Raw genomic sequence first — 21,994 nt, 5'->3', positions numbered from 1 at the left:
CCACCCCACCTGGGGTAACAAGCCACTCACCAAAGTGCACATGGCACAGGCATTCCCTGGTGACAAGAAGCAGTGGTGCAAGGTGCACCGCCACTACTTGTCCCCGGGGAACCAAATGTCCATGCACGTCTGGACACACCTTTAGAGTCCATTCATAGCATATGATGAAGTAGGCTGTCTCCTGCAAAAGCTCATGCTTTTCTGAACAAGTTAGTCACAAGGGCCCCCTCTACACATGCAGGTAAAGGTACAGTTGAATCTAATGCATGATTCACACAATTGCGTCATGCTACACATGCATGGCAGGAGGTGCAATTATGGGATTGTGCGTTAGATCTAATTGTGCCTTATTGTTTGTGTAGAGGGAGTCTGATCCCGGGTTCCCTCTGCATTGACAAGAAGCAGGCTCCTATGGCTGGGAGACCTCTTTGCTGAGGGGGCTCTCAGCTGCAGGGGCCATACAAAGCCGGGAGAGAGTGCCTTGTCAGGTGCAGGTCTCTTGGTCCTAGCGGCACGTGTGGACCTGGGGGTTTCATGCGCATCAGAGTCTCGGGGCAGCTGCGATCATCAGGGCTTGAGGGTTTCACACTGAGCATGGTACACCCCTGCAGCTGGGAGCCCTGTCAATTGATGGGGCTCCCAGCTGCGGGGAAGACCCTGCTACACCTGCTCTTTAAAGCTGAGTAGCAACCAATACACATTTTTGAGGTCTGCCTTTATAGCTGTTTGGAGCTTTTTATCATGTGATAGCTACTTTGCAAGTGTAGCTGGCCTTAAGGTAATTGCACAATAAACCAGTTAATTGCTTCATACCTGTAATGTGTAGAGGGGGCTTAAGGTACAGAGTAGATAAATGTTATTTATCCTTTTCCACAACATAACGCTATATGGCAGGGGTTGGAAACGTTTTTAGCCAGAGTGCCAAATACACCCCAACTTTGACCCATGCTTTGACTTGGCATGCCAGAGGGAGAAGGCAGGGGAGCTGTGAGAGGCCTCATCCTTGTTGTTGGCAGCAGGTGCATGTGTGCCTCCAGGGAGATGGTAAGGGAACGGCTGGAGATGCGCTGTCCCAGGCCCCTTTCCCACCATGCACCCTGAGGTGCACGTATATCCACCAGTGCTGGGGCTTTGGACCCCAGTGCAGCTGTTTGCAGCTTGCCTACCTGCTGCAGCTGCCCAGAGCTTGGGCCAACTGTGGCAGGCATCCAGGAGGCTGCAAACAGCTGCATTGGGTTCTTTGGGGGCAGTAGTGGCTGCATGCACACCTCAGGATGCATCACAACCCCAGGCATTCTGCGCTGTCTGTCTGAAGATGCACAGCAGCTGCTGCTGCCGCCATGGAGCCTGACCAGAGCCCCGGTGCAACTGTTTCCAGCCTCCTGGCTATTTGCCACAGCCACCCCAGGCTCTGGACAGCTGCTTCCTGCCACAGAGCCTGGGGTGCTTGCAGCAGGACTTGTAGGCTCCTGGCCTCCTGCTGAGAACATCCCAGGCTTCCTGGCCAGTGGCAGCTGCCCAGAGCCTGGGCTGGCTGTGACGTGCCGAGCAAAATGTTCTTGCATGCCTTGCTCTGGCACATGCATCAGGGGTTACCAACCTCTGCTATAGGGTTTTTCAGTGAAATTTAAAATATAACCAATTTAAAACTGGTAAGAGGAAATGTTTATACATAAAAGGTCTCTGGAACTTTCAGCCCAAGACATCGTCACTGAGACCCTGATCACCTCTTGGCAAAAATGGCCAATTGTGGCCTTGGGTCCACCACAATCCGCTGGCTGGGAAATTGGCTCTGTGGTCGGACCCAGAGGGTGGTAATTGATGGAAGTCAATTGTCATGGTGCCCTGTGACTGGTGGGGTCCCCCAAGGCTCTGTCCTTGGACCCATATTGTTCAACATCTTCATTAATGATGTAGACATTGGAGTCAGAAGTGGACTTGCCAAGTTCGCCAATGACACCAAACTTTGGGGCAAAGCATCCACACCTGAAGACAGGAGGGCGATCCAGGCTGACCTGGACAGGCTCAGCAAATGGCGGACGAGAACCTGATGGTGTTTAAAACTGAAAAATGCAAGGTTCTCCACCATGGGAGGAAAAACCTGCAGCATCCTCATAGGCTCGGCAATGCTACGTTGGCTAGCACTACGGAAAAAGAGACTTGGGGGTCATCATTCACCACAAGATGAACATGAGCCTTCAATGCGATGCTGTGGCTAGTAAAGTGAGCAAAACGCTGCCTTGCATCCATAGATGCTTCTCAAGCAAATCCCGGGACGTCATTCTCCCCTTGTACTTGGCCTTGGTGAGGCCACAGCTGGAGTACTGCATCCAAGTTTTGGGCCTCACAATTCAAAAAGGACATGGAGAAGCTTAAGAGTCCAGAGAAGAGCCACGCGCATGATCAGAGGTCAGGAAAACAGATCTTATGACAACAGGCTGAGAGCCATGGGGCTCTTTAGCTTGGAAAAGCGTAGGCTCAGGGATGATCTGATGGCCACCTATAAGTTTTATCTGGGGTGCTCACCAGGATCTGGGGAACGTTTGTTCACCTGAGCGCCCCAAGGGATGACGAGGTCGAACGGTTATAAACTCCAGCAAGACAGTTTCAGGCTGGAGATAAGGAAGAATTTCTTTACTGTCCAAGCTCCCAAGGTCTGGAATAGCCTGCCATCGGAGGTGGTTCAAGCACTTGCATTGAACACCTTCAAGAGAAAATTGGATGCTTATCTTGCTGGGATCCTATGACCCCAGCTGACTTCCTGCCCCTTGGGCGGGGGGCTGAACTCGATCTTCTGAGGTCCCTTCCAGCCCTAATTTCTATGAAATCTATGAATGTCAAAGATGAAGTTTCATATACTTCTTTCGAAGGGACTTGGTATTGTTGTCAGACATCAGATTTTGAATGAAATAAAGTGTTGGCATGATCTGGCATGGAAAGTCTTGTGTTTCTAAGAAAATTCTGATTTCTTCCATGCGAATCTCTTGCTTCCTCTCTGTTCAGCAGTGAAATGGCATTGCTGAACAGAAGCCATTTAAAAGTCAACATTTGCATAGCATAACCATGCAAGTATCCGAAGTGTCTGCTAATACGTGGCTTGGGAGAAATGATATTAATCTTAAATGCCACCATGTGAAAATTGTTGGCAAATCCTGGTATTTTAATAGACTGCTGTATAACATCACAGTTCCATAATGAAATGATTCTTGAAAAATCTTTTAAATGTGAATGTCTTTTTATTGCTGGATACTAGAGTGTGTTTGAGAGAGAGATACAGGTTGTAGCTGTATTGATCTACAGGCAAAAGGAATTGGAACTCTTGGCAGAAGTGAAGATAACACCTCTGCCAAAAGTTCCGATTCTTTATGAGAGCTAGAGAAATAAGTAAGTCTGATGCATAGATTTTTGGTGGTATTTCAAACCATATTATGTCTAGTACTTCAGTAAGTAGAAAACTTTCACCTTGAATACCATTCCTTTTTTTTTCATTTTCAATTTTATGAGATCTAACTTATGAGATGTATTTTATGCTTCATAATTTTTACCGGTAAGGAGTCATTTCAGTTCCCTTAGTTGGCTTAGTTATCTCTCCTCCAACCAGCAGAAGAAAAAAATCTCTGCTTTTCTAGTTGGAAAATGTGAAACAGTGTTTCTTTCTTAATACTTGATACTTCATTTTTATAGGAAAAAATGTCTCTTTAAATAAAAGCGTTTTTGTGCAAAGGGTAATTTGGGGTAGATGAAATGAGATCTTGGGGGTCAGGGGGAACTCCCTTACTTGTTTGTACAGTGAAGGCCGTAGGATAGATTGCCTGGGGAGGTTGTAGAATCTCTATCAGTGGAGGTTTTAAAAAAGAAGCAGGATAAACATCTGACAGGGATGGTTTAGAAGTAGTTTCCCAGGAAGGTGGATTTGATTTAATCAATTTAATCAAATCAATTTAAATCATGATTTTAAATTGCAACATATATCACTGGTCAGGGAGCCTCGATTTAATAAGTGTTTTTTTACAAAAAGCACATACTTGTTGTTTGATATAACCCTCGTACATATTATTCATAACTCAGATGTAGGTTTCATTTTTAGAAGGTACATACTATACACTTTAAAACAGTGATTTATTTTGATATTTTTTCAGATTTATTTTGCAGCTACATCAGAAAACTGAATTATGATTCGGTTATTTTATTTACCAAAGCTAGAAGTTATAATCCCTATTCCATGATGATATCTATGAGCTCTAACGTACCTTAAATTAAAACTATATAGGTTTATTAAAAAAAAAAAGCACATTTTAACAAAAAAAAGAAATAAAAAGATCTGATTTAAATTTTTTTAAAATCTATTTTTTTTATTTAATTGTTGATTTTTATCTATCCTGCTTTCCAGTGTTCACAGTGTTCTTGGTCCTATCCAACCCTATGATTCTCTTATATTGTTTTTCTGAGATTGTTTAATAATCAAGTATCATAGTTAAAAGCCATTTCTCTTCTGAATAAATGGTGTCACAATTTTTTAATTTAAAAATTTGAACTGAAAATCCTTGTAATATAAATGATCATATATAAACAAGAACTGAATCGCATACCAGTTTCATATGTGTGATGACCAGGGATCCTGGTTTTCTGATTTAAAAATTGCAAATTCTCTGCTTAAAAACCCAAAATCCGTGATAAAAATTAAAGGCCCCACACTCCCCCTCCCCCCCCCCCCACAGTCTCAACAGCGCTCCTGATGCCCCTCGCAACAGCCCCCCAGACCAGACCCACAGACACTGACATCCACCCCAGCAGGTAAAGTGTGGGGGGAAAGGGGTGGGGCGAGGGGAAAGGGAAGGTGCTGTGTGGGTAAATCAAGAAGTGGGGAGTGTGCCCCTGTGCCCAGTCCCAGGAGCAGGGCCGGGGGTGAGGGCAGGGGTGCCACTCTGTGGGCCACACACATGCCGGCCAGCCTGACAGGAGGTTCGCACACGGAGGCTGCCACCGCAACTCCGCCACTGCACCCTGTGCTACCATCCCACGGCCACCTGAATGGCTTTGTGGGCAAGTGTCGCAGGGTGCGGCAGCAGCAGTGTGGTGGCAGCCATCGTGTGCAGACCACATGTGCCGCCTGGCTGGGGGGTGGAATGTGGGGCTTGCATGCAGCGGCATGACTGACAACCAGCTGCACAGCTCCATGGTGGTGTGGAGTGGTGGCAGCTGCATGCAGGGTGGTGGGGCTTTGTGGGCAAGCGCTGCCACCGTGGAGCCATGCCCTTCGCCCCTAGATCCTAGAGGTAAGTGGGGCTTGGGGGCTGTGGGGCATGGCTGGGGAAGATGGTTGGGGGTTGAGGGAGCGGGGGGTGCTGCCAGTCCCAGGCGGCACGTTGCAGCTGGGAGCAGGGCCAGGGGGTGAGGGCAGGGTGCCCCTCTGCAGGGCACTTTGTGGGCAAGTGATACAGGGGGCAGTGGAGTGGTGCCTGCCGTGTGCGGGTCACACATGCTGCCCGGCCAGCTGCCCAGGGGAGGGGGAGAGTGAGGATGGCATGCAGCCAGAGCACAGTTCCGTGGCCGATGCTGCAGCCACAGCGAAGGATGGGGGCATGGGGGCTGGAGCTGGGGCTTGGGCTAGCGTGCAGGAGCCGCTGCCACTTACTTGGAGGGCTGTGATGGCAGTGATGGCTGCTGCCTCCACAACCTCCCGCTGCCGCTGTGGAGCCACGCCCGGAGGTGTGCGGCCAGTCGCTGGGTGGCAGCAGCAGTGTGGTGGTGGCCAGGCAGCACGTGTCACCACACCCTGCGCTGCGTTTCTGCCGCCGGCTGCACAGCTCCATGGCGGCAGCGGGAGATTGTGGAGGCAGTGGCCATGACCGCTGGTGCGAGCGGCAGCTGCTGCTTGCCTGTGGGGCTGCCTGTGCGAGCAGTGATGGCCGCTGCATAGAAAACCTCCTGCTGCTGCTATGGAACCGTGCTTGGAGCTGCAGTCGGCAGTGCAGCGTGATGGTGGCCGGGCGGCATGTGGCCATTCAGAGCCCCACCACCGCTCTGCGCCACTGCCGCCGGCCGCACAGCTCCGAGCATGGCTCCGCGGTGGCAGCGGGAGGTTTTGTACACAGCGGCTGTCACCACTGGCACAGGTGGTCCCACAGGCAAGTGGCAGCGGGCACCCGTGCCAGCGGTGACGGCCGTTACCTCCACAACCTCCTGCTGCCGCCATGGAGCCGTGCTCGGAGCTGTGTGGCGGGTGGCAGTGGTGCAGCACGGAACGATGGGGGTGGCTGCGTGCCGCCCCGCCACCACCACGCTGCCGCCCAGTGGCCGGCCGCATAGCTCCAGGCATGGCTCTGCGGCGGCAGCAGGAGGTTTTGGAGGCAGCAGCTGTGACCACCATCACGGACCTCCAAGTAAGCGGGAGCGGCCGCTGCGTGCTAGCCCAAGCCTCCGCTCTCCCACCTCCATCCCTCGCTGTGGCTGCAGCATCAGTCCCAGAGCTGTGCTCTGGCTGCTTGCCAGCTGTTAGAAATTGTGCGCAGAGAAAGGGGTTTCCTTTGGCAATACAGGAAGCACAGCCTATACCTTCAGGGGCCCACAACTTCCCCCATAGTAACTAAGCATGATAGACAAGCTTAACGGCAGACCTGTGCCTTATTTGGTCTTACCCTGCAGGTTGAAGAAGAGTCATGCAATACTAGTAATTTTCCGCTAAAGCTTTGCGCATGCGAAATATCATGTAACCAGAGAATATAAATACGTGTGTGAGAGTGCAACGGGGGCCCCCTCTGCCTTTCTAAGGTCAGGGGACCTTCGGCCGAATAAACTGAAAAGACCACACCCTCGTTTCCTGCTTATTTGGGTCTCAGCTGGGAAACGAGCCCCATTGGGGTCAGGAGTATTCGCAGGTGTTCCCTTTCCAGGTTGGGAGCTTAAGCGAATAATTTCTCCGACAAATTTGACGAGCCAGCCAGGAGCACCCAGCTCGTCACGTCGCCGCTGCTGCCTGAACCCAACCCCCAGCTGGCCATAACAGTGGTGAGTTCACCATGGGAGTCTTGGGTTGAGGCTGCAGACACGGTGGGACGATAAGGTGACTCCTTCAATTTTATCGGCATGGTGTGGTCTTTTATATGTTGTGTATGTCTTGTCTAATGTGTTATAGGCCAGTCTGCTCTCCGGTTCCTCAAACCTGGGCACACAGGCAATTTTAGATAATTGCCCGTTTGACTCTTTTGAGCCAATAAATCTGTGTGGCGCATTTTATGTTTCTATTTGCGCACTGAGTAACCGTCTCTGTCTCTGACCTTCTAACTGGATAAGTCCTCCAACCTGTTTGAGGCATCCTAGAACCTGCCTTTCCAGATTGGTTATGTTTAGGGTAGCCAAGAAAGCAGGGTCCTTGGGGAGATTTATAATGTATCAGGTTATCTGGGAAAAGGGACGTCTGCCAAGAGTGACGATGGGACAGAAACGGTCAATTCCTGGTAGGAGTCCTCTTGGAGAATTGTTAAGTAACTGGAATAAGTTATCTGGACATGGCCAATTGAGTAAGAAGCGCGCTACAGCCTTATGCACTAGTGTCTGGCCCGGCTACACTTATGAAAACCCCGAACTCCAGTGGCCAGTACTGGGATCCCTCAGTGTAAATAAATTAAGGTACCTCAAGGGGTTCCTAGAGGAACCCCATCCCCGACAAATGGATTATTGGTATCCCAAATTGGGAAATAAACAGAGATAATCATGAAAGAGAAAGATTACAATTAGCTAGACAAACCTTGTTAGAAAAAATAAACAGGGCAGGACGCAAAACTACTGACTAAACCAAGGTAACTTCTGTAGTACAAGGTCCAAACGAGCATCCGCAACATTTCTACAACAGGCTGCTGAAAGCCATTGCAATCCATGGAGGAAGTTTCAACATACAGGCTCCGCAAAATCAAACCATTGTAACATCTACTTTTGTAGCGGGTTGTGTAACAGATACTAAAAAAAAAACAAACCATAGTCAAATATAACCCTGATTGAAACACGAAAACTATACAACAATTAGTAGACTTAGCTAATCACGCCTTCGATCGGAGACCGGAAGTTCAAAAAAAGCTGAAAAAAAATTAAAAATGAAACAACAAGAAGCTAAATTTTTGGCTGCTGCTCTCAGCTCTCAGTTCCAGTCAAAGGAAAGAAGAAGAGGCAGAGGAAGTTATAGGGAGGCCTAATACCTCAAGGGAACTGGCCCCTGATGATATGTGTAATTATTGCAAACAATTAGGGCATTAGAAACGAGAGTACCCAAACCGCCCTAGGGGACCCCCCCCCTTATGGAGGGAAAAAAAGCGGGGAACCCAGGGAAATAACGGGGCTCCAAGCACCGATCCTACAGACCCCTGGATCCAAGGCTTGCAACAGGACATAGATGACTCCCAATGAAATGAAGGGGGGCTCTTCCACATGATATATCTGGGGGAATCTTCTAGTGCTGAGCCTGGGGGTGCACTGGGCTGAGGGGGGAGTAGGCCTCAGACTGATGTGTGCCAACCTCAGCAGCAGTTGGACAGGGAGAGGAAGGTCCCAGGTACTGCCCTCTATGCAGCTGTGTGCCTCGCTGGCATTATCACCCATGAGGGTATGGATACTTATAATGAATGGAGCAAGTCAGGATCCAAAGTATAAGGGTCCACCCTGGGTGTATTAGCTGTGGCACAGAGGGTGGGGATGCCAGCTCGGGTGCCCACAGCCTGCAGTCTGGATGCATGGGTAACACTACCACAATGTGCTGTGTTAGCATGAATGTAAAAGCCAGGTAGGACTTCAGACTCCTCAACCAGAGTAGAAGGACTTGTGGGGAAGCTGGGGGCTGTGTTGAAAAAACAGTGTGCAGTGGTAAAGGGCTGTAGTCCTGCCTGTGTGCCCCAGGTGCTGGGGGACGGGCAGGCTCGACCCTAGCTGCCTGGTGAAGTTTATTTTCTTCTCCCTTTTGTTAGTGGGATAAGGGAGGTTCTGTAAATAGTGTCACATACAGGAAGGGGGTTCTGTTAATAAGCAGGCTGGCTGGAAGCCCTCCAGAGCTCTATCCGGCTTGGCCGGCATGTGGAGCGAGCAGGGCTGAAGAAATATGCTGCCTCACACGCTGCTGTGGGCTCCTCAGCCTGCAACCCTTGGAGCTGCTGTTGCTCACCTCTGCCAAGGGGGCCTGGGAGCACAGGGCTATTGCTGCCTGGCCAGGAGCATGGAGACAGCCTAGAAGTCTCCAGAGGGGCAGGGGGTTCCATACACAGAAGAGTTGAACCAGAAGTGTCATGGGGGAATGGAATCTCAAAGGGAGATGCCAGCCTCTATGAAGCCAAAGATGTTGGTAACCTTAACATTGGGACTGTGTATGCTAGTACAGTGCTGTGCTTGGCATCATGGCAGCTCACCCCTGACAGATGTCAGCAGCAGCTCTCTAGTAATAGGTCCCTGGGGTGGCAAGATCCCTAAGGAGCTATGGTACTCTGCTGCTGTCAAAGCTAGATCCAGGACAACCTTTACCTTGTGTACCTTCCACTGGTGAGGGAAGGAGCTAGGTATACTGGCCACCCACAAGCCCAGGGCCACCCAGAGCTATTCACATACACTGTAAGAGCAGTATTCCCAGTGTGTTGCCCCCCTCAGCAGCAGCGGGTTTTTTGGGGCTCCTCACACTCCTCCTTGCAGCCCTACACCCTGGCTTGCCCCTGCTCTGTAACGTACAGAAAGGGCCTCTGGTTGTCACGCTCTTTCCTGCCTATGCAGGGGGTCGGACTCGATGATCTGTTGAGGTCCCTTCTGACCTTAACATCTATGAATCTATAAATCTTTTGAGTATACCTGTGCCCCTTCATCCCCTTATGTCCCACTTCAAGTAGCAGGAAAAATGTATGTGTCTTATAGATACGGGAGCAGATTTATCCTCACTGGGAGAATCTCCAAAAAGGGCGGGAATTGCAGTCTCAGGAACTGAAAAAATTATGGGAGTAACTGGGAAATCTATGCGAGTGCCCCGTGGCGCTGAGACGCAAGTGCAGATAGGACCCTTTACCTTATTCACTCATGAGAATCGAGGCATTGCTTCATGTGTCTTAACTCAGCCGTGGGAAATTTCCAACCATCCCATAGCATACTATGCTCAGCTAGATCTTGTAGCGAGGGCAGCAGTTCTCTGTCTCAGAGTGTTAGGACACCCTCTTGTGGTTCAAGTGCCTCATACGATAAAAGCTCTCCTATTACAACACAACACCCAACATTTTTCTAACCAGTGTCTGAACAGATATGAAGTACTGCTGTTAGCAGCAGAAAATGTGCAACTTCAGTGATGTACAGTTCTAAATCCAGCCACTTTACTTCCGAATCCTGAGGATGGGGACCCTCATCATGACTGCTGTCAGTTGGTGGAGGCCCAAGAGAAACCTCGTTCTGATTTATTAGACGTCCCCTTAAGTAATCCTGATTATGTGCTTTTCACTGATGGCTTTTCATTCGTTCGAGAAGGAATTCAGCACGCAGGATATGCAGTTGTTACCCATCATTGGGTGTGGGAAGCGCAACCTTTGCCAGCAGGGACCAGCGCCCAGGCCGCTGAGCTAGTGGCACTCCGATGTGCATGCGAATTGGCCACAGCCTCCCGGCTCACTATCTATACTGACTCTAAATATGCTTTTGGGATCTGTCATGCAATAGGACAGTTGTGGCGACAAAGAGGTTTTATCACGTCCTCTGGTCGTGCAATCGGTAATGCTACTGAAGTCCAAGAACTACTAAAGGCTATCATGTTACTGGCTGAAATAGCGGTAATACACTGTCCCGGACATTCCAGAGAGGACTCCGAAATTGCTAAAGGAAACCATCTTGCAGATGCTGCCGCTAGAGCCACTGCACTACAGACTAAAGAAAGCCTCCGCGGATCTCAGGTTGTTCTTCCACCCTTGTCTGTTGTTTATGACAAAATCCCAGCAGATGAAATTTCCACAGGGACCCAAAAGTGGCAAGCTGTGCAAGGAAAAGATGGAGTGTGGCGTGTGCCAGACGGCAGATCAATTGCTCCTCGCACCTTGCTCCGAACTCTGGCTCAAGATGCCCACAGATACAGCCACTTGGGAAAAGAAAAAATAGCAGAACAGGTCCTATCCACCTGGTTTGCCCCAGGTATACATTTAGAAGCTGCTCAAATAACTTTGCAATGTTCAGAGTGCAGAGCCTTCAACAAGTACAGAGGGCACAAAAAACTAGGAGGGGCCCGACCATGGGCATATTTACCCTTTGAAAAACTGCAAATTGACTACATGGATTTGTCCAAGGCTGCATATTTCAAGCACTGTCTAGTAGTGGTAGATCAACTAACAGAATGGCCAGAAGCTTCCCCCACTCGAAAAACAGATTCAGTGGCAGTAGTTAAACACTTATTAAAAGAGATAATTCCACGTTTCGGCATTCTAGAAGAGATAAACTCTGACCGAGGAACTCACTTTACAGAAACTGTTTTAAAAGAAGTCTACAGAGTTCTTGGAATAGCAGCGCACTTCCACACACCCTATCACCCCCAGTCCTCGGGTCAGGTAGAGCGTATGAATCGGAGTATAAAATCCCTTTTAGGAAAGATCTGCTCCCAAACCAAATTAAAGTGGCCAGATGCTTTACCAATAGGGTTGTTCGCTATAAGAACCAAGCCCAAGCGACCTTTCAACCTTTCCCCCTATGAGTTATTGTTTGGTCATGCTCCTATTACATATAAAAAAATGGGAAAATCCACATGTTAGTCTACTCAGCAGAGATGAAGCTTTAACTAGTTATGTTTTATCCTTACAGGAGTCTCTCCAGTATTACACAGGTCAGCTGCTTTAGCTCAGCCAGTACCTTTAAACTGTAATCTTCACCCGTATCAACCAGGAAGTTAAGTTTGAGTAAAACAACATTGGCGAAAAAACACCTTGGCTCCAGTCTGGGAAGGTCCATATCAAGTTCTCCTTACTACGCACACTGCTGTGAAAATTGCCGAGGAAAAAAAGCTGGATTCATCACAGTCACCTCAAACCTGGCACCGAACCCAGTTCTGAAAACGAGACATTAGCAAGTCACGACCAACCGACCTCTGTTCTGCCCCTGTGGCTAAAAAGAATCGGAAAATCTTGGACTGTCCAGACTCCTTAACAAGAATGCAAGAACATTTAATATCTGTGTTTTTAGGATTGCTTTGTATTACCTTTCTTGTCATATTTTGTGTTTGTATTTCACTGTGGAAGCAGGGGAAATTATAAGTTAATAATGGCATTTCAGTAGGTTATCCTGACAGGATTATTGCTCGGGGCGCATAGGACAAACACCTGTTTGTGGGAAAGTGATACAGAACAGGAAGGTCAGTGGAAAGATAATAGTTACCTGATTTCCACTATAGCCATAGCGCAGGCCCTAAATTTATCTGATTGCTGGATATGTGGCAAACAGCCCCCCTCCACTAACTTTCCACCCTATCTTTTAATCCCCTGGGAAAGAAACTTCTCTAGTCCAGAATGAGCTGATACAGATAGGATTAGAGTGAGTACCTGGCAAAGTAACCCTTACTTTAAAGTAGTGCTCTCAGATGCCGTGTTATCGGCCCAAGTGCGTTGGGAAAATCCTTGTAGAAGAGGAAAGATTTTTAGAATGGCAGCCAGGTTGTAAACTAACCATTAACACCACACACCTAATATGGCCAAACAATACTGCGGTAGGGGCCAAGGAAGCTGAAAGAAAAGGGTACCGCCCCTGGAATGTCTCTGCCCCCTGCAGCTCCTTACAGCTTCCTTATGTATGGTGGTTTATGAAAGATTCTATAGGATGCTCCACTTCTAATAAAACTTGGAGCTTATTACCATTACCACAGCAGAGAGCATTGAATTATTGCAAGGACAGGCTTCTGCCAACCGTGCTATGACTTTAGAAAATCGCCTAGCATTAGACTATTTGTTAGCTAGAGAAAGAGGGGTATATGCTTTAATCACAGGAGGACCCTGCTGCACCTACATTCCTGACCACACTGACAATATAACTGCCGTAGTAAAAACAATTCGAGACACAGCACGATGGGTAAACTCTTTGGGAAGTTGGTCAGTAATGGAATGGATCGCCTTAAGTCTAGGAATGTGGGGAAGGTATATCTTAGAATACATTTTGTGGGGATTAGGAATTTTCTTAGTTATTATTTTAGTAATTGCTGTAATTAAAGCATGTGTAGTTCACGTTATGCAAAAAGTATTTCATCTCAATGTCATGCAAGCCTGGGAAATGGCCAGCAGGCCATAGGCCTTTGGCCATAAGGGGGGATTGGTAGAAATTGTGCGCAGAGAAAGGGGTTTCCTTTGGCAATACGGGAAGCACAGCCTATACCTTCAGGGGCCCACAACTTCCCCCATATTAACTAAGCATGATAGACAAGCTTAACGGCAGACCTGTGCCTTATTTGGTCTTACCCTGCAGGTTGAAGAAGAGTCATGCAATACTAGTAATTTTCCGCTAAAGCTTTGCGCGTGCGAAATATCATGTAACCAGAGAATATAAATACGTGTGTGAGAGTGCAACGGGGGCCCCCTCTGCCTTTCTAAGGTCAGGGGACCTTCGGCCGAATAAACTGAAAAGACCACACCCTCGTTTCCTGCTTATTTGGGTCTCAGCTGGGAAACGAGCCCCATTGGGGTCAGGAGTATTCGCAGGTGTTCCCTTTCCAGGTTGGGAGCTTAAGCGAATAATTTCTCTGATACAGCCTTGCTGTCCCCTCCCCTGGGAAGGTGGCTGGGCGGCATGTGTGTGGCCCACGCATGGTGGGCACCACCATACTGCCTCCTGTATCACTTGCCCGCAAAGCCCCTCTGCAGAGGGGCACCCCTGCCCTCACCTCCTGGCCCTGCTCCCAGCTGTGGTGTGCCGCCTGGGGCCAGCAGCACGTCCGGCTTCCTCAGCCACCAACTATCTTCCCCAGCCCTGCCCCAAACCCCACTTATCTCTATGCTCCAGGGGCGAAGGGCGAGTGTGAGCCTGAGCTTGGCCTTGGCTGCCTCAGAGGCTCAGGCCCTGCCCTCGCCCCTCTCCGTCCCCCTCCAGCCAGGGCTGGGGGTTTCCTGCCCTTTTTGCAATTAGCTCTTGCAGGCTGGAGCTGTGCCAGCCTGCAAGAACTCTTTGCAAAAGTGGAGAATCCGCAGATTTCTCTGCTAAGAAGAGACATCCGCGTTTTCTCTGATAAAAACCGTGATCCGTGGTTTTCTCCATTTTTCTGTGGGAAACGGAAAACCTGGATCCCTGGTGATGACCTAATGGATTCTATCAACCTACCAACTCTTGTGCTTTTGCAACCAGTTTTCTGTAGGTTTTTTTTTAAATGTCTTTATTTTTCTCTGTCCTAAAACAAATAGGGAAAACTGACTAACCGTTATAATACTATATTCTGTAGAGCAGATAATTAAAAGAAATGTTTGTTTAATTTATTGTGGTCCCAAGTGGAGTGATGAAAGAGAGAGAGACATTTTTTAGCAGAGGTGTATTTTTCATTTAATTCATTTTCTTTAGTACGTTTCAGAGGTGTAATTTCATAATGTCACATTAAAAAGTCAGTTTCATTTAAAAGTAAAATATTTAGAAGCCTGTTTCTCCAGTCACCTAGCAAGTCCAGAGTTCTGTGTTCTCCCATATTCTTGTCCAAAGTGGGCATGGGTATAATCTAAAGCTAAATGGACAGTGCACAAATCCAGGGTGAAATCTGAAGCTCATTGAAATCAAAAGCAAACTCCTCTTGACTTCAGGATTTTATGTAGGCCTTGTGCCTTCAAGTATGACCCTGTAAGAACTTATCCATGTTGAGGTGAATAACTTCATTTGCTCACAAAATTAAGCAGGCAGTGTTGGGGCCTTAATTTGTACTTTGTTATGCTTTCTTATTATTTGTTTCATAATGATATGGCCAATGGGAACATGTGTATATATATGGAATGGGAAGATTTGCTGGGTTTTTGGGAGTTCAGTTGATGTTGATCCATTAAAATGCTAATGGATGTTTTCATAATTAATAGATCTTGTCAGAAAGCAGGGATGTGCTTTTAAAAAAAATCACATCACTTTGTTTCTGTTTTTCATGCAGACTTTTTCCTCACAAAACTGAAATTCTGCAAGTAATCATACGATGTGTTTAAATTTAGTTATTTCAATTTTGGGCTCAATCCTCACTTAAGTGAATCTCCTACAGAAATGGTACCTGAGCAGGGTGCGTTCTTCAGGAAATATAAATCTTTATTTTCCACAATTGAAGTCATAAAAAAGTGTTTTAAAAACTGACTTTTAAAATTTTGGTAGAAAGAGTGTTCCCTATTTAGGCTTTCATAAACAGTATCAGACAGTGACCATTCTTTATGGAGTTGGGGACCTGATTCTCACAGCCTTTCTTTGAAGTCATTGAAGAAACTCCCTTTAACTTCTTTGAAGTTTGGTTTAAATACAGAATAATTATGGTCCTGATTCTGCTCCCCCTGAAGTAAAACTTACCTTGACAAAACCCCCTGACAAAACTTACCTTGACTCTAGAGCATCGTGCCCCATGGGCTGGACCTGGTAAGTGGAGCCACATCATCTGTCCTGCAGGGCACCCTATAGGTCTGAATTTGATGGTAGGATAAATGGCAGCAGCATAAATTGCCATAGCTCTAGAAGCCACAGCAATTAATGTTGCCATCCTGCCCCTACCACCAAATTTCTGGTCCCATGGGGAGCCCTGCTGGCCATATTTGGTCACCCCTGCTCTAGAGGGTTTAGAATTATGCTCCTATTCATAGATACTAGGGTCAGAAGGGACCTCAACAGACCATCGAGTCCGACCCCCTGCCTAAGCAGGAAAGAGTGCTAGGGTCAGATGACCCCAGCCAGATGCCTATCCAGCCTTCTCTTAAAGACCCCTGAGGTAGGGGAGAGCACCACATCCCTTGGAAGCCCATTCCAAATTTTGGCCACCCTTGCCATGAAGACGTTTTTCCTGATATCTAGCCCAAATCTGCTCTCTGTCAGTTTGTGACCATTGTTTCTTGCCTATCTACGAACCCATTAGGAGACTTATCTTGAACCCTGTTCAGGAACACCGAGGCAAAAAGCTCATTGAATAGCTCAGCCTTGTCCCCCCTGTTTGTCACTAATTGCTCCTTCTTGTTTAGTAGGAGACCTATGCTCCCCTGCGCCTTCCTTTTACTCCCTGCATACCTAAAATAAGACTTTTTGTTGTCTTTAATTTGTGTTGCCAGCCTCAGCTCTGTAGTCGCTTTGGCCTTTGTAACTGCCTCCCTGCAAGTGTGGGACAAGTAGGTATACTCCTTGGTAGCTTCCCCCTGCTTCCACTGCCTATATGCCTTCTTTTTTGCCCTTAGGCTCCCCTGGATCTCCCTGTTTAGCCAAGGAAGTTTTTTGGCTCCTTTCCCCCTTTTCCCTCATACTGGGATCGTCTCCCTCTGTACCTGAAGGATCGCTTCCTTTAGAACTGACCACCTTTCCTGGACTCCCATCTCGCCAATACTCTTCTCCTGCAGTGTGTCATTGACTAGACTCTTAAGCATACTGAAGTTAGCCTTCCTAAATTCAAGCACTTCTACCCTACTAGTTATCTTACCCACCCTACGCCATGTGATGAATTTGATTGATTGGTGGTCACTGTCCCCAAGGTGACCATGAATCTGCAGCTCTCCTACCAGGTCCTCCCCCGTAGCCAACACCAAGTCCAGTAAGGCATTCCCACCAATGGGACCGTATACCTCCTGTGTTAGCTGAAGATCTTGCACGCAGGTTAAGAACCTATGTGAATGGCTGGATTTGGCTGACTGCTCCTCCCAGCAGATGTCAGGGTAGCTTAGCTCGCCCATGACAACCACATCCCTAGACTGTACAGCCTCTGACAGCTGCCTCAAGAATTCCAAGTCTAGCTTTTCCTCTTGGTGTAGTAGTCGGTAGCAGACCTCCCCCCCCCCCCCCCCCCCCCCCCCCAGTCGCTTTCCCCTCGACCTCCATGTATCCTAATCCACAATGCCTCAACTTTCTCTTCCTCTGATCCCATTCTGATTAGGGTAGATGTATAATGCTCCTTTACATAGAGAGCAACACCGCCCCCTTTCTTCCCTGTTCTGTCCCTTCTGTACAAACTGTAGCCCTCAATGTGTAGTGCCCAGTCATGGGTAGGGTCCCACCAGGTTTCCATTAGCCCCACTAAATCAAAGTTATTATCTGCAAGCAGAAGTGTGAGTTCTTCCTGCTTGTTCCCCCTGCTCCTAGCATTAGTATAGAGGCACTTGAGCCCTCCAAATGGTGCCTTTGGTACCCCCCCCCGTTCTGATGACCAAAGGGCCTCTTGGTACTTACCTGGGGTGTAGTGCTGCATGTCTTGCAGTTTGTAAGTTCTAGACTCTCTCCATCTCCTGCCTCCCTGTCCCCTGCTATACTTAGTTTAAAGTACAAAGTAGTTTAAAGCTGCTGTAGCTTTCTGGGTACTGCTCAGCTCCCCCTGCCTTTAACAGCTCCTCCTCCACTTCCTGCCCCTGCTTTGTTGCTCTGGGAAGCAGCAGTGGCAGCCATGGGGACTAAGTGTGCTGGGCACTACATGCCCAGCTGGGTGTGGGGGAAGCTGCAACTGGATGGGTCCTGCCCCAGTGTGTGGGGCTCCAGCTCTAGTCCCTGTCCATCTTCCACCTACTCTGCCTGCCTGGTGCAATGAGCAGCCAGGTATAGGTGGCTGAGTGAGTGGAAGGCAGCTGTAGCAGCACAGCAGGGGCAGGAGGAGGAGGAGGGGCCGGTGGGGCAGGGGAGGGAGCTGAGCAGTATCCTGGTGGCTGCAGCAGCTCTGGCTGGGGCGGTGGTGGTGCTGTTAGGAGTGTGGCGTGGGTGGGGGTTGGCCCCATGCAGAGAGCTGCAGGGGAAGCTGTGGCCTGAATGTGCTGTGGGGAGGAGGGAGCTGACTGCACCTGCACTACACCTGGTGCAGCTCTGCTGCATGCGCCCCCTGCTCTTTCCCACAAGAGTAAGACTATTTTGATGTACTAATTTGAACTGTACTATTGACATATAAGATCACGTGATACTATTTTGTGTTAGTAACTCAAATTGTTGTTTATTTGACACTTTAACAGTGACTCCTGGTGCCAACACCCTCAAAGTTGATACCTGAATTCATCTTACTGTTGTGCAATTTTTTTATTTTTTTTTTAACTAATAAAAATGATCTTGGTGATCTTATTTCTTGAGCTGCAGGGCACAGAGTTCATGTGTCTGCATAATGGAGCCATTTCTAAGATACCTGTATTGTGAACCAGCCCAGTTGCGGGAACATGCTGAACTGCGAATGGGTCTACTTAAAATACTACTTCAACCGCGAAGTCCAGAGAACAAAGAGGCACCTTCTGTGCTAGAACACCATATTCTTCAGTTACTCTGCGACTTGATTCCATATTTTCAGGTAAAAGTTATTTCCTGCCTGGCCCTGTCTTCTGAAAATACCATTGTCAAAGCAGCTTTGTTGCCATATTGCTTGTGTGTGTGTGTATGTGTGTGTGCAAATGCATCGCTGCTTTTGTATTCTCGCAAATTATATTTGGTCACCAGCTCAGAAATATAAGATAAATGTGCCTTTCTCAGGGAAGGCAATGCTTTTTTGAAGTGATCAAATCTGATTGTATGAGGTCTAATTAGACATATGTATTGTATTTGCACTACTAACAACACTAGTTGCCTTGTATGTAATAAAGCTAGGAGAGCATTATGTGAAAGACAGTGTTGTTGTCCTGCATTATTCACTCTCTGCTGTTACTGCTTTTTGTCAACGTAACAAGCTGTTTTAGAAAACATGCAATGCTTGAGTTTGGGTGGATTTTTAATGTGAAGTTAGTTCCTGATTTAATACAAAAAATGCACTGAAAAATGTTGCTATTCGTTTTACAGGCATGACTCATTGAAACAGGGAAACTGCATAACTGAATCCTGTTTGTATAGACTGAGATTTTCAGCTGTGCTTGAAAGTGCCTATCTCTTGTTGAAACTCTTGAGCTGAGGCCAGTAAAGTCAAGTGCTCTTTCAAAATCCCTGCCATTAAGTAATTTAGGGCAGCAGTGTCCATCAGACAGCCCCTGGGCTCCTGGTCTATGCAGTGCTCCCTTCTTCACCTTCCAGCCTCTGCCACTGGAGTCTTTGGGTTCCCCCTTCTCCTACTTTCACTGCCTGCCCCTGAAGGTTCTAGGGACAGGGTGGGGCCACATGGTGCAGAACAGCCTGGAGCTGAGGGAGGCTGTGGCTGGGGAGTTGGAGGAAACCTGGGGACCTCTGGTGGTGCAACACAGTACAGTGCAGTACAGCCCGGGGAGCATGCATGGTGCAATTCGGGACATGGGATGTGGCATGGTGTAATGCAGTGGAGAGGGCATGTGACCTGCATGGTGTGTGACTGGTAGTCTGTATCCCTTGGCTTATCAGAATTTGGACAGCCCTGATTTAGGATGTAGACAGATGTAACATTTACATTGGTATAATCTGCATTAAATCATTAAATCAAAAGAAAATCTCCCTAAACCAGGGTAAATTTGCCCAATCCTGTAAAGATTTCCCCCTTGTAAAAATCAAGTATATAAAACTAGAGATGTAAGTTATTTAGATTTCAAATATCTGATTGTTTATATCTGATTGTGTACACCTCTGGGTAATTGTTTGCTAAAAGCAGATTGCCAGCTGCTCCCCAGATCATGCAGGCTAAGTACAGACATTTGGGTAGGTTGAAATCGGGTTCAGACTGGCTGCCTGATTTAAACTTGACTCATCCCAGTCCCAACCTTACACTTATAGACCTGGTCTGTAAGTGTAAACCTGTAACTGTACAGAAGTTCCATGCACATAAACCTGTCTAAAAATTGCAGAACCTGTTTTAAGATAAACCTAGATCTGTGTAATATCCAACTTATTCGATTTACGTCAAACCAGTGCATGGAACTTCTGTACATTTTCTATGTGCATCTCTGGGGCTGGGAAGACACAGCCGCTGGCCCCAGTCTTGGGGCTGCTTTTTTTACTCTTCCCTCCCCCTGCACTGGGCTATTTTTTTTTTGTCATCCAGCCCATTGCTCTCTTCCCCCCAACCAGTCAGCCCTTTCAATCCGCAAGCTGCTCGGGGTGCAGTTACGTTTATCATTGTTTGTCGCTGCTGGACCTGAGCAAGTCAGTCCTAGTGCAGGGAGGGGTGGGAGGGATGGGGGTATAGGTTCAGTGGGGGGTAACCCACCCCACCTTCCCTCCATCCCCCAGCAGGCCCCAAACCCCCTTGCTATCCAACCCCCCAATGCTGACTTACCTGATATTGGGAAGCTGTTTCGAGTTGATTTAACCTCCCCCTAAAGCCCCCAAATGTCTGTACTTAGCCCCAGTCACAAGGCACCATACTAGCCATCTTCTGTGAGAGCTAACCTTGGAGAGCTGTGTCTCTTGGTTCCTGACTTTGGTGTAAGTTACATAAGGATACAAAACTAAACAATAGAAATTTCACTAGGGTATGTGTATGTTTCTCCATGACCTCATTGATGGAAAGGGTGTTCCAGTAGTTAAGGTGCAAGTTTGGGACTTGGGATATAATATGTTCCCTTCCCTGCTCTGGACTGCCTGCCAATTGGACAGGTTACTGAAGGTTCATCTGCACAGCACAATGCAGTGTCAATTAAGGCATCATTGTGTGAAGTTATCTGAGTTATCTCTGCACATGCCAGATGTGGAACTAAGAGCTGTAGAGGCATGGTGCTGTACTTGGATTACCGCTTTTTCTTGACAAAACTAGTTAGCCTGGGCAAAGTACCACATGAGTGTGGCTGTACTTATTTTGGTTCTAGATCTAACGTGCAGAATTGTCTTGGGTATCTCAGTAAGTTGCAGTTTTGTGTCTTTTATAGACCAGCCCTTTGTTTCCCTGTGCCTTGATTTCCCCTCCCTTACTTCCTCCTCCAGTGTCTAAAATGGGGATAATAGAATCTCCTTAACTAATAAGGGCATTTCAAGGATGAATACATTAAAGACTGTGAGATGCTAAGATATAATGATACTGGGGATCATTTGAGAGAGGGAGACAGATTTTCATAATGTAACAAAAAACGGTGTAAAGATGATTAATATTTTTTTCCTCAGGTCTTTTAGTACCATAGCATACTTTTTTCTAGTTGTTGCCTCTTTATTGTAGTTTGGATACAATAGTTTGTGTTATATAAATGTAACTGAATTCAGAAGATTCTCAAATATGAGTTTTAAGGGGTAAAATATTGCTTTTTTGGCATTCAAACAATTACAGCTTCTGTTTATTGCATCCTTGCCTCAGGGTAACTTACCTCTGCTTGCTGAGTATGTCACTAAGTCCCATGTATCCAATATAGTAGACATAGACACAAAAAGGGAGACTGGACAATTCGCAATGAAATACAGTTCTGATCCTGCTTTCATTCCTCTCTGTCCATACATGGACATGTAAAAAAAGCTATAGATGTGTACTATAGTTTGCTAGAAATCACTTTTTTTCTTATTTGCACAAAGGTTCATGGTTTCTTTGTTGTGCTTTTTTGACTTGTCCAGATAGTGTTTCTCAGTATTGTAAAATAAATTTTTGTACCAAGAACTTCCAAGCTTATTACCATACTTTCCTTCCTCCTGCCTCCAAACCCAGAACCCTTTTTATCCTTTCTTTATCTAAGCACTTACTTAGTCCAGTTGCTCTGTATTGCATAAATGCTTTCAGAATCATTTTGGTGTATTATGGTGGCAACCACTGGTGAAAGGTACAGCTGGTTACCTGCAGACTTTTATCTTGATGAATTCAGCAAACACAAGGCTTCTGATTAGAGCAGATGGGTTCGTTGTTCTTAATCCCTTGGAATAAATGCCAACATGGGTGAGATCAGGACCTTAACACCAGCTCCAGAATTTTGATAAGAACATCTGGCTTTGGCTGGAATTGGAGTTTTTCAAGGGCAGAACATCTCTCGTAATGGGTACATCA

The 21,994-nt window shown here is 47.3% G+C and overlaps 1 protein-coding gene across 5 annotated transcripts in view; it reads left to right on the top strand.

Annotated features, from left to right (window-relative positions):
* FOCAD (focadhesin) overlaps positions 1 to 21,994 on the top strand; it is a 290,506-nt gene that overhangs the window by 67,845 nt on the left and 200,667 nt on the right. For 4 of the 5 annotated variants that reach the window (XM_059724664.1, XM_019480766.2, XM_019480765.2 and 1 more), the window contains exon 7: positions 18,223 to 18,433. In XM_059724664.1, the coding sequence (XP_059580647.1) occupies positions 18,223 to 18,433 (211 nt within the window). The remainder of the gene's footprint in view (positions 1 to 18,222; positions 18,434 to 21,994) is intronic. The other variant, XM_006266820.4, reaches the window with a different exon arrangement.

This window comes from Alligator mississippiensis, chromosome 3 (genome assembly GCF_030867095.1).
Source record: "Alligator mississippiensis isolate rAllMis1 chromosome 3, rAllMis1, whole genome shotgun sequence".
NCBI lineage: Eukaryota > Metazoa > Chordata > Crocodylia > Alligatoridae > Alligator > Alligator mississippiensis.
The sequence above is the reverse complement of the archived record's forward strand: the minus strand, read 5'-3'. Positions and strand labels throughout refer to the sequence as shown.